Source organism: Adiantum capillus-veneris, chromosome 30, assembly GCF_014529385.1.
Source record: "Adiantum capillus-veneris isolate H3 chromosome 30, ASM1452938v2, whole genome shotgun sequence".
Classification (NCBI taxonomy): Eukaryota; Viridiplantae; Streptophyta; class Polypodiopsida; order Polypodiales; family Pteridaceae; genus Adiantum; species Adiantum capillus-veneris.
Genome location: NC_140960.1, coordinates 104,583,044 through 104,598,427, shown reverse-complemented (window position 1 = coordinate 104,598,427; position 15,384 = coordinate 104,583,044). Strand labels below are relative to the sequence as shown.

General features: G+C 41.9%; 1 protein-coding gene across 1 annotated transcript in view; it reads right to left on the bottom strand.

The window, feature by feature from the left end:
- Positions 1-13,455: 13,455 nt before the first annotated feature.
- The window catches only part of LOC147418561 (uncharacterized), a 28,116-nt gene continuing 26,187 nt past the window's right edge, over positions 13,456-15,384 (bottom strand). Inside the window, exon 2 of the mRNA XM_086507120.1 lies at positions 13,456-13,567. Within this exon, the coding sequence (XP_086363246.1) occupies positions 13,456-13,567 (112 nt within the window). The remainder of the gene's footprint in view (positions 13,568-15,384) is intronic.

Sequence of the window (15,384 nt, the reverse complement as noted above, 5' to 3'; positions counted from 1 at the left end):
TGTTGCCTCAAGGTATAAACAAGTACGTAATCACCTGTTTTGAATTCTTTGGTACGCACATGTTTGTCAAAAAATTCTTTTTGTCTTCTCTTTTTAGCATAGATTGAAGCCACAGCTCGTAAGCGGAGTTCATCTAGCTTTTCAAGATCATCTATTCTTGAAGAGAGTTCATGCCCTGTCCATTCTAAGCTTTTTGCTACTCGTAGAGTTGGAATTAAAAACTCTATGGGTAGTATAGCATTTAGGCCAAACACCATGTTGTATGGTGTTGTTTCTATTGATGTTTTGTAAGCTACCCTGTATGCCCATAGTGTTGAGTGTAGCTGCTAATCCCAATCTATTCTTGATTCGACACTATTTTCGTGAGAACCGTGCATAGTGTTTTATTTGTGGCCTCAGCTTGCCCATTGGACTGTGGATGGTATGGTGCAGATTTCCTATGTATGACCATGAATTCCTCTAGCAGGTATTCAATCACTTCATTGAGAAAATGTGTCCCACGATCATTGACAATTTCTATTGGTAACCCGTAACGTACAAAAACATTCTCATACAAAAATTGTGCAGTGGTGAGTGCATCAGCTTTTTGTGTTGCCTTGGCTTCGACCCATTTTGTGAGATAGTTCGTAGCCACAATGATATATTGGGTATGGGTGCGATATGCAGGGGGTGATATAGGTCCCACAAAATCAATGCCCCATTTTTCAAATGCTCTTACTCCCATCATTGGCCGTAATGGCATCTCATCTCTTTTTATTGGCACCTTGGTGCGTTGACATGCATCACAACGCTTTACAAACTCTTCAACATCCATGTGCAATGTAGGCCACCAAATTCCTGCGGGTTAAGAAAATTTTTGCCGTCTTATCGCCCGAAAAATGGCCTCCACTTATTCCTCCATGTGCATGTTCTAGAATCAGCAGGTATTCGCTTTCACTTGCACAAATTCTAAGTTGATTGTCCTTCCCCCGCTTATAGAGTTGGTTCCCAATTAACTGAAAGTCACGAGCTTCCAGCTCTATAGATTTTTTTCGTGCTCTTGTGATGTTGTCAGGGAATGTCCTAGTGGTTAACAAGTCAATGATATATTGACTCCATTCAGGTGCTATGTTTACCTGAAACAAAGTTGCGTGATCCACTGGTCGTTTGGCACTACATATAGTACAATTGGTAACATAAGAATGTGTGTCCGCATACATAGTTGTCCAATAAACCCCTAACTGCTTCAGTCTCTGGTGTGTCTTCACTGTTGAACATTGAAATGCACAACCCTGGACATGTGCCTCTTCAAGGTAGCACTCGAATTCTTCTGGATTTATACATAATCGTAGGATTAGGTCCGATCCAAGATGATACAGCCGTCCTGCTATCAACTGGAAGTTTTTTGTTTGTCGAATTGTTTGTTGTTTGGATCTGCATTCCGTATTATCAAACCTACTTCCAAAGGAAAGAATGCTAACAATTTCCTGAGACCATTTGGGTACCATTTCAATATTGAAAAGATACGCATCTTGTATGTCATCATCTACTCCTTCAGGAGCTTCCCCGTTGTGTATCCTTGAAAGATGATCCGCTCGTAGATGGGTTTTACCCTTTTTGACCACCACTGTGAAGTCAAATTCTAGCCATATAATAAACCAACGTACGATTCTCCCTGTGTTTTAAGGTTTATTTACCAAATACAAAAGAGCTTGATGATCTGTGAAGAACACAAATTTATTTGCGAGCAAATAATGCCGAAATTTCTTTACAGCATAAATCATTCCTAACCCTTCTCGCTCGGTGGTTGTGTAGTTATTTTCTGCAGTGTTTAATTGTCGGCTCGCATAGCAAACCGTAAAATCCATTGTTCCGTCTCCAGGTTGAGCCAGAATACTTCCAATGGCATATGCTGAAGCATCTATGTGCACATGGAATATCTTTTCCCAATCTGGTGCTTTTAGTACAGGTATAAGGTTTTCCTTCAGCTTTTGGAATGAAGTTTCACACTCCTCGGTCCACTCAAAATTGACTAGCAAACGATATAGAGGTTGTGCGATAACCGCATACATGTATATGAATCTTCGCTAATATCCGCAGGGTCACATGAAGGATTTCACTTGTTTCGCATTAGTAGACCTGGGTAGGTCTACAATGACTTTGACTTTGTCTAGGTCAGTGGGTGTGCCATTTCGTGAGACAATGTGTCCTAAGATGCGGCCTTGCTTAACCATGAATACACACTTTTCCGGGTTAAGACAGATTCGATACATCCTGCATTTTTCAAAGACCTTTTGCAAATGGTCGATATGCTTCTCTCGTAGAAGAGAGTGTACACAAAGATCATCCATGTAAATTTCTAAGAATATTCTTAGGTATTCCTTGAATGCGTGAGTCATTAACCTTTGGAAACTGGTTGGGGCATTAGTTAAGCCAAATGGCATAACTCGATACGCATAAATCCCCCATTCTGTGGCAAACGCTGTTTTGTGTTGATCCTCCCTTGCTATTTCTAGTTGGAAGTATCCTGAAAACCCATCTAGAAAGGAATAAGCCCGTTTCCCGGCCACTCGCTCAAGTACATGTTCTGTGATTGGCAACGGATAATTATCCCTTATGGTTGCTGCATTCACCTTTTTGAGGTTTACACACTCTCGCAGTTTTCCATTCTTTTTGGGAACTACCACAATAGGTGACACCCAATCTGTATGTTCAATCTCATAGATGAATTCATCTTCCATCAGTTTATCAATCTCTTCTTTGATTCGTTTGGCAAATGTTTCATTATATGTATAAGGACATTGTTTGCTAGGTTTTGCATCCGATTTCAAAGGAATTGTATGCTGGCATATCGATGGATCAACTCCTTTGAGGTCTTTATAGGACCAAGCGAACACATCTTTATACTTCTTGAGAAGTTGTGTTAGCCGTTCTTCTTCTTCAAGCTCTAAATCGTTAGCTATATAGACCGGTTGAGGCTTTTCACCTGGTTCTGCGAGGTTTATCTTTTTTGCATTTTCAAGCCCATCGTAAGATTCTTGGTTGGTTCTTTCCCTGACTGGTGGTGTCATGATGATCTTTTTGTCCTGGATAGTAAATTTCCGATAGTGTGATGGTACATTCATGTTCCCCTTTTCTGACTCCCCTTTACCATCACTATCTTCTTCAGTAGTCCATATCTCACGTAAAGACCGTTTCAGTTCCTGGTATTTCTGTTTACGCTCCAATTTGGTACACTCTTGGTCTTTTGTTGTTTCTTTTTCTTATTTTTTTTATTTTTGTGATTTTGTTTTAGTTTTAGCTTTTCGTAACTGTTTTATTTCCTCTCGCGTTCTTTCTTTTCGATTTTTCGAGAATCTTCCTGATATTTGATCTTTTACACAATCCTCTGCTATTACAAGCATCAAATAGTGAGTTTTACCTTGAATCCTGGGCATCAGGTTCTCTCTCGCTTTGTTTTTTGCTTGTTTCCTCCTATAGCGTTCCTGATGTCTAGGGTGTTGATTAGCAAAATCATAAAACTTGATATTCTCGGTTTCATTTCCACACTCACTTGAGGTGTCTGAACACTCATTATCTGCATCATCATTTACCTCCAAATGTTCAGAGGAGTTGTAAAACTCTTCTTGTTTTGGTGGTTCTACAGTCTCTTTTTCTGGTATAACGCTTACCATGTAATAGGGTAATACATCATAGCCATATTTATCACAAAATTTTTTTGTTGGACTGTCGGTAATGGTACAGACATCCAATGTTGCTAGTGTGTGTTCTCATTCGAGAGGTTCCAAGGCATCTTCAGAGAAAGGTTCCGGAATATACTCTTTGTCCTCAATTGCTCTTTCTAAGATGCATTCATGTCTTCTTAAGCTTCCACAATGTGAAGCTCCGCACATCCATAGCTCTTTTGGTTTCCCTAACCATGCTCGGAGTTCTGATCCTGCTACTGTAGCTGAATCAAACTCTTCCACAGGTGTTTGGTTCATATCTTTGTAACTATGGTCTTTCATGTGTATTTTAGTTGTTGTCTCGCCATGTCTGAGGTATATGTGGTCATAACCCCAATCTTGGACCATCTTCAATTGTCACATGAATGGTCGTCCCGAGATGATCTCATAATTGTTCTTTTTGTCAAAATCGACTATTGCAAATGTATGCTCATACTCGATTCCGCACGAAGTGACAATCACTTTTTCTAAGAGTCCTAGGGGCTTCTCCATGAACCCATCTGCCAATTGTAGTTTCATTTTGGTATCCCTCAAAGCTGGTTTTCCCCATTTTTTCCAGATTTCCTTGGTGGCGATAGCAACTCCCGATCCACTGTCAAGAATAGCTTTGGAAACTACTCCTTGGAATTCTACTGGTAGTGTGGTGTTTCCATGTTCTCCCTCGCAATATTCTCCAACCTTATTCAATGGTACTGGCCTAGTGTTTAGTTGAGGCCTGTCCAACTCTTTGATCCCTTCCTGTAGCTTCAAGGTGGGGTCTTTCACTCCAAATTTTTCTAGGCACTTACCTATTGTGGTCCACATGTTTGGCCTTAACCTTAGGAGTTCTGCCAATGTGATTGTGCATTCCACCGGAGTGGACAACAACTCAATCAATCCTTGCGAATCCATCACCTTGTTAGAAGAAAGTCGTTGAGATAGGATTGCTCTCACTTCCGACTTATCTTCATACTCTCCTAGGTAAGAGGGTAAAGTTCTCAGCGAGTCTGGTTGGCTGTGCCCCGAACTAATTGATCCTTGGTCTCCCCCTTGTGAATGTATCTCAAAGTTCATTTGCGATCTTGCCTCAAATTCTTCAATAGGAGGTAATATCACATTCTTTTCTTTTCTCGTGCTATTCAGGTGGTTACTTATCCTATTAGCCTCGTTGGCCTCACGGATTTGCTTCCACAGATCGTCTAGACCGTTACAGTCCTTCCCCATTTTTGCCAAGATTTTAGGCTGGACCCTGTCACTTGTCCCATCTGTGGTATTTTGCACTATGATAGGTTCTCCTCTGGACTCATAGGCATTAGTGATTTTTTCCTTTGTTTCCACATGTTTCTCTAAAGTTGGTTGGATAGGGGTTGGAGCTGGTGCCTCATGCCAATTCGCAGGTTTACCCAGCGGGTCTTCCATCAATGATTGAGCTGTTTCGATCATCTTTTTACACATATCCAACCTCTGTTTTTCTATTTATGCATATGGATAAGTCATCCACCTTTGCTCCTGGGTTTGGTTTTTTTAAAGTCTAGCTTCATAAGCTTTTAGAAGTGCATCCAACTGCTCATTTACCTTGTCAGCTAGTACAAATCCTCCTGATCCTGCACTTTTGGGCTCTACTATTTCCTTGGGTGCTATAGTTGCCGTGGTGTGTGAGCTTAAGCTAGCTAGATCCTCTAACCGCTCCAATCTATCCTTTGTATGTTTCGACTCCTCGGATAGGGCTGTTTGCTCTCGTTGCTTCCTGGCTTTCCTACGCGCCTTTCTAGCTTTCCAAGTGCTTCATTGATTTCTCGTTTCTGAACTTTGGGCGTCGGTTTTTGGTTCTTCAACTATGGGTTCGTTCTTCCTTCTTTGAGCTTGGGCTCGTGTTACTGCCTGAATAGGTATGATTGTCTCATTTTCGGATCCTCCACTGGAAGGTACTGTCTCTAACATGTTCAAGGTGGTTTTTGCTCCTTTGCTTGGGTTTTTAGGGCAATCGGGAATCAAATGAGTAATTCCACATTCTGGGCAATATGCAGTGACTCTAATGATTTCATCATGAGGACAGTCTCTCAGCCAATGGTATCCACCACACTTGTAGCAGGGTCCCTTGGGTTGTTGACGTGCTCCTTGAGCTCCTCTTTTTTGGTAAGCATGTCTCTGTCTGCCCATGCCTCCATTGGCTATGAACATCAGTGTTCGTTCATCTAAGCTGTATCTTCCTTCTCCTGTTGCCTATGCAGCAGATGGCGGTCCTGTATTCCCTATCATACTCCATGGTTCTGGTGTCGGGGGTTCTGCCGGTGGATAATAGACAGGGTTTTCCGCATATCCATTGGGATCTTCATAATATGCATGCATAGGCACCAAAGACTTATCCTCTGATTTAGTTACTGTTGGTGTGTATCTCATACCAATTAGTCGTAATCCTGGTAGGGGTGGTTGTTGCCCCAACACCGGTTGTGGTCTTTCTACACCTACAAGTCTTGGTAGGTTGCCTACTTGATATCTAGGAATCGGTGGAGCTTGAGGAGAAGCTACCGGAGCTTGGGGAGCGTAAGGTCTCTCTCTCACATATCCCTTGTTATAATAACATTCCTCGGTCCCATGGTTTGTCCATTTTTGTTCAATAGCACACCACTTGGGCTGTTTAGCCTGGGGTTTGGCGTATAAGTTTATCTTTTTTAGCACTTCATCTACGAGCTGCTCCTGGTTTACAGCCACTTCTCCTTTCGGTGTTGTCTTAGAAGACTTGCTTCCACTTTGTTGTGAAGACGAATCGTCATCAAGGTCCTTGAACTCCCCCTCTTTGTAGACCGCACAATTGTCCACTAGGTAAAGAGCTTCCTTGGTCAACTCATTCAACGTCGTGCTCCTCTTCATATGTAAGTCTTTCTGGAGATCTGCATTCCTTAGTCCTTGGATGAATATCAGCATAAGTCTGGACTGAGTTGGCAGTTCTTCAACAGAACAGAACTTAGCATATCTTTTTAGTCTTAGGGTTGCCTTTCGTACAGATTCTTCATCTTTCTGTTTGAATTTATGGATCTGTGATACGATATTATGAGCTATTCCCCTTTGTGAAAATTCCTCAATAAACTCGTCAAACACTTCCTCCATAGACTCAAAGTCTCTACGCTCTACAGAGTCAAACCAAGTTGCAACATCATCCTCTAGGGTTATACCAAACCCTGCAAATTCGGTAGGAAAGTCTAACACCTCTTCAGCTCTAATTACACGCACAAAGGCTGCTACATGATCTCTTGGGTCTCTGCTTCCTGTGTATTTCTTGTTTATCTATTTTTGCACTTGAGAAGGTCTAATTCTTTGATGGTCTACAAACCTCATCATTGGATCTCCCCGTCCTAATCGATATACCTCCTCGGGCCTTCTATAATAGGATTGTTCCTCTCCCATTGGTGCTCCTAAGCCATAATTTCTAATGGTTCTCGCTGGAGGTGGTTCTTCTCTTCGAACTTGTTCTATGGGTGGTCCTCCAGGCTCTGTTGACCCTTGAGTCTTTGGCTTACTCGCTCCTTGATACCTTGAATAGAGTGGTGGTTCTTGCAAATCCCTTAGCCCTCGTTCCGCTTGGATAACCATCTCGGTTTCAGTCTGGTTCCATTGTTGCACTCTGTCGAAGCCATGCTTGCAATGATGGCTGGTTTGCCGGTTGGTCTTGGCTGTTGAATTCTTGTGGTTGGGTGGAATGTGAGGTAGTGTCATACTCATCTCACAAAAGATTCGTTGACTTGCTTGGGGTGTAGGTGGCTCTTGGCACTTCCTCAAGGGCATATGCTGATGCTCCTGAACCTGTTGCCCTCTCTACCTCCTCTGGGAGAATACGTTGGTATTCTCACTCATATCTATCAACAAAAACTATGCCCTTTCTCATAGCAATTTCATAAGAGAATAAGTAAAGAACCTTGTCTTTGCTTAATTCGTTTACGTATGGTTCTTTGCTGTGAAAGTAAGAGACTATATCCTCACTCTCATGTTTGTAGATTCCCACGTTCTCGTTATAAGTTGGAACCCTGATTGTTTTCTTATCATACATAAAAATAGTTGCGGGCCGATCAATGTTTGGTGGCGGTTCTTGAGTTTCTCAAAACCATTTTCCCTTTCGCCAAGTTATCTCCATATCTTTTGTAATCTTTAGGGTTATTAACTATTAGATAGTGGTTCCCCTTTTCGTCTCAGAATCTATCTCCATCATCATAGACTCGGATTATCTCCAATCTTTGGGTTGGTCTCTCTTCGATACAAATGCACTTGCGTCCTCGATAGTCAGAATAGACTAGGGCTCCTCTCGAGTTTGTTCCCTCTAAGAAGATCACCGTGAGCTTGGAATCATTCAAAGGATTTTGGGAGGTGCTTCCTTCTCGCATAGGTCCATCATAGGTGAAACCTCCTGGCTATTGACTACCCATCATGAAGAAAGATTTGTCTGACAAAGTGTCGGTATCACTACCTTCCTCAATAATCGGTGCTAGCGGATCTAGCCTTGCCTGAGTTACACTCTCTCCGGTGGACACTAAGCTACCTTGGTCACCTTCCACCTTCTGGTCTCTAACAATGTATCTTCCTGATCTTAAATTCATCAAACTTATCAATGCAATTTATCACAAATCCAACCACTCACCTGGCAAAGGGTCAGTTTCTGCACAACTTCTTGCTTTGTTGCTGAATATACCTGTACACAAGCGTTTTAATTTCGGCAATTGAATCAAAGTATTTATCTGCTAGAGTTTATCTTAGTAATGATTGGTATAACTGGAGAGTTAATCTCAACCACTACTATGTTTTATACACTGCTGATGTTCTGGATTATGTTTGCTTAATCTGAAATTGTACTTCTCTTGGATGTTGGTCAAATTACGCGAAAAAGTATGAATTCAGTCTTTGCTTCGTCAAATGGGCAAACAAGGTCCAAATTCACTTCTGAAATAAGTTCTGGAACCCTTAAGCCAAATAGAATCTCACTGTCTATGCCAGGTCAAATTTTCTTTGCAGTATGCCTCAATAGACATCCTACACATAGGATGTCTCCTGCTGTGTTTTGCTCGGATTTTTTCACTGTGGTTTCCCCTTGTTGTGCCGAGCTTACAGCTGCTTTTACTTTTTGATTTGGACACCTATTAGCTGGTCAATGAGTCAGAAATCTGTTCCGACAGCCTGTTGCTAATATTGATCAGTCTAATCAACTCCAATTTGGACCAAAATTGACTAGGAGGCTTGCCTTAGGCTATATAACACCTTACTATGCTCAAAGTCAAAGTCTGGCTTCAATTTCTTGCTTAAGACATCCTACGCGTATGATGTCTTTTTCATCAGAATGGCTTCAAACTCAAAGCCCAGGCTCCCCTTGAGTTGCTGATCACTTTGGTATACTCAAAATTTGGTTTGGAGTCCAAAATCACTCAGAAGACATCCTATGCGTAGGATGTCTTTTTGGCCTGTTTGACCACAGACTTGTCCCACAGCTTCCCCTTGATGTCAGTAACCCAGTGGTATGCTTAGATTTTGGTTTGGATTTCAAAAGTCCCAAATTTCAGTTGTTCTTGCCTTTTTCAGTCAAAAGTGCTAAAGTCCGCTTTGAACCCAATTTTCTCACCGAAATGAGGTGAAACCCCTTTTAGTCACTCAATATATCATGCAAGACATGCTCATGCAGCCATCTTATGGTATTGGTCTCAAAATAATGTTTTGGCATAATTTGGATAGGATGTCTGGCAATTTCAGTCTATCTGGCCTTATCCTGTTAAGATATGGCCAAATTTCCACTTTCCAGTTGGAATTAGGGTAAACCCTACCTTCTGAACACACTGGTCAACTCAAAATCCCAAAATTCCTCCCAGATTAGCCTGTAGACATCCTATGCGTAGGATGTCTCCTGGATTAAAATTAATTTTTTTTTGGACAGAAATGCTTCTGATGCTCTGTAGATCTATCAAAAACACTCACAGTAACTTTTGGACTTCAATTAGGCTTTCAAACACACTTTTGCATCTTTTACAAACTTGTGATGACTTTACCAACAAAGTGTACATGCATGAAATGCTCTAGATCCTGAATCATGATGTCCTACTTACTCTACTCCTACTTATCACGTGAAATGGTGTTAATGGTGTTTTTGGTTGCTTTTTGGCCTCTCCGGACTCTCAAGCTCTCCTCTCACCACTTCTACCACTCCAACTCCTACTCTAGAACTCGACCACTACCTAAAACTACCTTGGTATACCTAATCTACCTAAGTCGAAGGATCTAGGCCAGGCACACGCTTCCTAAACTCCTTCTAAGACCTACAGAGTCCTCCACCCTCTGATCCTATCTAAATGTAAAACAAGACTCTTGGCAAGCCAAAAATCCCAATCTTCAAGGATTAGTCTTGGTCAGCTACCTAAGCTTTTTGTCCCCGGCAGCGGAGCCAATGTTGGACGGATACGCCGCGAAGGACGTCAGCACAGCGAGAACTCACCTAACATGTAATATGAGCTAAGGACGAAGCTCGACCCACAGGCGCGTGGAAGCAAGCATAAGGTGTCAACCTACACTCGACCGACTCCTAACTAATTCCTACAGAGGTCTCTACCAATTGTCTAAGTCACAGCCTTCAAGAGTGCATAAGAGGAAACTTCCTACAACGCTTTCTAGAGTCGAACACCCATCAAACAATCTCGAAACACCATAGAACTTGAAGGAGACCCTACTAATACCAATAGGTCGCTCTCTCTAAGGTCTATGAACCAAAATCCCGACCCAAAACACCTGGTGCAGAAACACGTAGGATGTCTAGCCGAAATCTGCAGGTCTTCGTTTTCGAAATCTAAAGTGCCTTATGTGTAGTTCTACTCAATGTGAACGCGTGGATATGCTGCAATGCAAAATCGGACAACGTATGCTCACCCAAACACCCGATGAAGCTCGTAGAAGGAGCTCGCAAAACCGGACCATACGCGTGCAATGTAGGTATCGGCGCGTAGCTCTCGTCGGGGGCAACACGCTGCACTTCTCCGCACTCGATTCCGACCACCGGAGCACACGTAGCGTCAAGATGAAGCTCACACTCTCTCTCTCGTACACAATACGCTCACTCACAAACTTCAAAACTTGTTTTTTAAAATGAAAAAAGGGTTTTTTTATTAAGGTCAAAAAGTGGTATATATACCTTACAATTCTCAAACCCTAAAGTTCCAAAATCAACCATCTACTCGATCTAACTATCAAAACTGGGATACAATCTGGAAACTTTTGTAAGTCCCAATATTTACAAGGTGAAAAATCAGGTTTTTCTCAATGAATGAATAGTTACAAAATAATAATCCTCCAAATAGTTAGATGTCGTGGGGTGTGTCCAGCTTCTAACACTAACACGCCATGCATCTCTAGGGTGAATGTCCCAAGTTAAGGACATTCAGATTGAAATTGACCGTGCATGATCGTTCTAGATCCGTTTTGCTCGAATCCTAACGCAAACAAACGCCCATAGATTTGTAATCAATAGCAAAAGGCGACAGTCAAAGCAGCAGCGCACAGAGGAAACGCGATAGCATGTTTTGAACTACTATGTAAAAAATGAATGCCCCAATAGTGACGAACACACCCTTGCTAGTCACGGGACAACCCATCCCAAGAATTGGATTCAATAGCTAGCCTTTTGGAGGTGCACACATCATCCTAAACGTCCCATCTCTCGCTCATGTTGATCTTCAATTCGAAAACATTTACACGTTTAAAAGGCCTCGTCAGTCCCCCAAAAGTGTCCTCCTTTAGGGACCTATCCAGGTTTTGGGGCTTACCCTATATTGGGTTAAGAGGTGGCATTAAGGAGATTCTCCTTGCCACCTCCTACCCCCCTCCCTCCTCCTCCTCCTCCTCCTCCTGTGCGGCTATGCACAAGAGACACACACCACACATCCCCTCCCTTCTGTTGCTATGTGTAGACACACACCACATACCCTACCTGCATATGTGGAGAGAGCCTCCTAATAGCATAGGCACTGATAGCACAAGTTGTGTGCAAGGCGATCAGAGATACAAAAACATTTGTGCAAGGCGATCAAAGATAGAGAAAGTTGTGAGTAGTGTGGGAAACTTTGACACAAATGGTGATGAATCTAGGTACTATGGGACTATTCAAAGGATACTAAAGGTCAATTTTAGACCCCTTCATACCTTCATATTTGAGTGAAAATGGTTTGCAAATGTGTCTAGATGATATGAGAATGGGCTCTACATGGTGGACTCTAGTGTGTATCACATGGGGAGGTATGACAACTTTGTTTTGCCATGCAATTGTGAGCAAGTGAGTGAAACCTTCTTTACCCTTATTTTCTTGTGACGTGATACCAATGTCACTCACTTTAAACTTCTCTTCTGTAGATCATCTATATACCATCAACCAGAACTTTTGTTCGTAGTTCCCTTAACACCTCGGGAAAGAGCCACTACTGAAGTGGAGACCATCTTCGACCCTCTCCTACCTATTACATTGGATGACGGGGAGTCACGCGAGAGAGAGAGAGAGAGAGAGAGAGAGAGAGAGAGAGAGATGGAGATGACTAATGATGAGATGGAAGATGATAAGTTTGAAGAAGATGAAGCCAACACATCCACAAATGAAAATTCAATTTCTCTCTTTATTGATTTAGGAGCCATGGGTTTAGATTAAGATCAAGCTACTTGTAGAGATATTTTGAAAGATGATATATTTTGTATATTTTATGCTATGAAATCTTTTTGTCATGTCATGTCATCCATTCATTGCTCTCTCTCTCTCTCTCTCTCTCTCTCTCTCTCTCTCTCTCTCTCTCTTACACACACACACACACTCATTCATCTTGTTTAGACTTTAGTCTTTACCCGGCACAAGCCCTTGATCTCGATTCTGTATACATTAGGAAGAGAATGGAGTCTATGAGGGCCTCTTTATTTGGCAGTTTAAGGAAGTCAAACCTTTAGTATTAAGAAAGTAATCAAAGGACAGCTTTTGAATTCAAACAAGCAAAACGGCTAGTTTATTTGAATTCAAAGTTTCCCCCCAAAAGGGAATTTAAAATCTAGCGAGTAAAACCATATCATGTAGCATATCTACGGAAAGAGCTCGATGTGTAGATTGCAGATCTTCGATCTCCACTCAAATCAAAGATCGTATGTGGGACTTATGGGAGCCGAAAATCATAAAATTATCCACCTCCTTTTTGGGGGGAAAGTGTATCCTTTGACCACTGTTACACATTTCTTACACACCCACCATTCTTGCATACATGGCATACACCTATTCATCAAAATGTTAATCAACTCCATAAGCTCATGGAAAATAAAGAGGACCTCCTACACCCCATTCTCTTCCTAATGAAGACAGAGTGTCAATCTATATGGGCTTCATCTCAATTAAGATGTTGTGTTCAACAAATAGCCTTGGAGATGGTTTTGCAAGCCGTACTTGCAGGTTTGATCGCTTCCTTTGGCACTACCATTTCTCGCAAGAGTTTTTCTTGTGGTGGCAGTAGCACCAATGAAGGATCCTGTTGCCCACTAAGAAGCAAGGATCACAGCCCTCAAGGCAAAGATCAAAGAACTCATTAGAGAGAATGAGCGACTCAAACAACATTTACGCAAGCTTGAAGACGTGCAACAAGTAGAGGGTCAAGCTCTGCTTGCAAAAGATAATGAAGTGAAAGCCTCCCTCACCAAAATTGTCTTGGCAGCTTAGAAGAAATCCCATGAGGCAACACACGAGAAGATTGACACCAAGATACAAGCAGTCTTACAAGGATGCCAGCTATAGGAATCTCTTGGCCTTAAGGTCGGGATTGAGGGGCTCCATCCACCGTGGTGCACTCACAAGGACACCCTCGAGGACGCAATCACCAAGCTCAATGACATTCTTCAACCTATCCACATCAAGCCCAAAACCTTCTCTTGGATCAATGACACATATAGGCATGTGCCACCCGAGCATTGCATCCCCACTTTCAAGGACAAAGACGAGCAGTTGAAGTTGCCACGCCAATCATGATTTCTCAAGGGAAAAAAGATTTGGATTGCTAAATAATTGATCACAACTCAACTCAAGAGTAAAGCAAGTGAGCTCAAGAAGATGCATGCATCATGCAAGCAAGGTAAATGGGCAGTCTATCGAGCACCTACTGAGGCAGCAATGCCATCATCAAAGAGTTTTGAACCCCCAACCTGGCTCTTTCCTCAGTTGATCCCCTTTAGATTTTATTCTTTCCTTTCTTCTACCCTATCAATGGACCCTCAGTCTTTACTGATGTGTATCGATCACCCTCACTTATAAGGAACCATTGTAATGTTTTGCTTTGGTCCCATGGGTCATATATGACCTCTGTGGAGGATAATTCAACCCCTCTCTCTCTCTCTCTCTCTCTCTCTCTCTCTCTCTCTCTCTCTCTCTCTCTCTCTCTCTCTCTCTCTCTCTCTCTCTCTCTCTCTCTCTCTCTCTCTCTCGCTAATTTTGTCAAGCATGATAAGTTGTCATTGCTGTTGGATTCCAACATTATCCCTAGTAAACTCTACTTAATCAATCACTAGACACCAAGTCAAAAAATTTGAGAGTCAATTCCAACTAACCCAGCCTTTTATCAACTGCCACAATGGCTAGTTCATGATAAAAAAGTACAGAAACATGAGGGCTACAATAATGGAGGCAGAGGGATCCTTGCAACTGCTTACCTCACTCTAGGACTATCTTATCTTTCCATTGCACACTAATTAATACACTCTCACTTGTGTGCCTTGATCTTCCTTCGTCTTCTCCAAGCTGTGTGTGTTTTCTTGCAACCTTAATTTCAACAATTGGTATTGGAGCAGGTTGCGTCCTCTTGAGGTTAGTTGCCAGCAGCTCCTGCTCACTTTCTCCAATTTTTGTGATCTTTGGTGAGCGTTAGCAGGTCAAAAAATACTTTGGGAAAACTGTAAATCTTGGTCTGCTCATAATTTTCATTTGGGCTCATTTCAGCCCCCGTTTCCAATACAAGCAGTATTGCACGTGCTATTTTTTCATTTTATGCAAATTTTTTGTGAATGTCATTTTTTGCATAATAGGTCCCTTATAATCTTCTACGGTTTTGCTATATAGCACGTGTTATTCCAACATAATTTCTTCTCTTTTTGGGAAGTCTAGGGCTGGCAACATCACAGATGTGTTCAAGGTGTTTGTTGTTGAGGATAGATTGGATGGGGACAATTACCCTATGTGGACTTATATGCTGCAATATGTCCTTGTGGCAAAGGGCATTTGGAATATTGTGTAGGGCATTGATGTATATCCTACTTCTAAGGATGTAGACGATGTTGAGGATGTTGCAGGTTTTGGTTGTAGGATTGCTGCTGCCAAAGTTGTTTTGCCTATGGCTGAGCAAGCTTTCTGTAATGGAAATGGCCTATGAACTTTGTGACTAGCAGAATTAAGAGAATTAAAGTGAGCATTTTTGTGAGATCACTTTGAGAACATAGAGGGTGAACTTAATTGATGTTAGCAACAGAAACATAGTACTTAATTAACTTGGCATGGGCAATACTTTTGCAAGAGAGAGAGTATTATAGAACATGACAATAGTTGAGGATCGGATTTACTTGGAGCCGGTCCCCCCTCCAAAAGGCGTTTGTATTATAGATTCTCTCATCAAGAGAGACTTGGTACAATACAATCTTTGTGTTCCTTGTGACCTTGGTGATGCTATGAAGA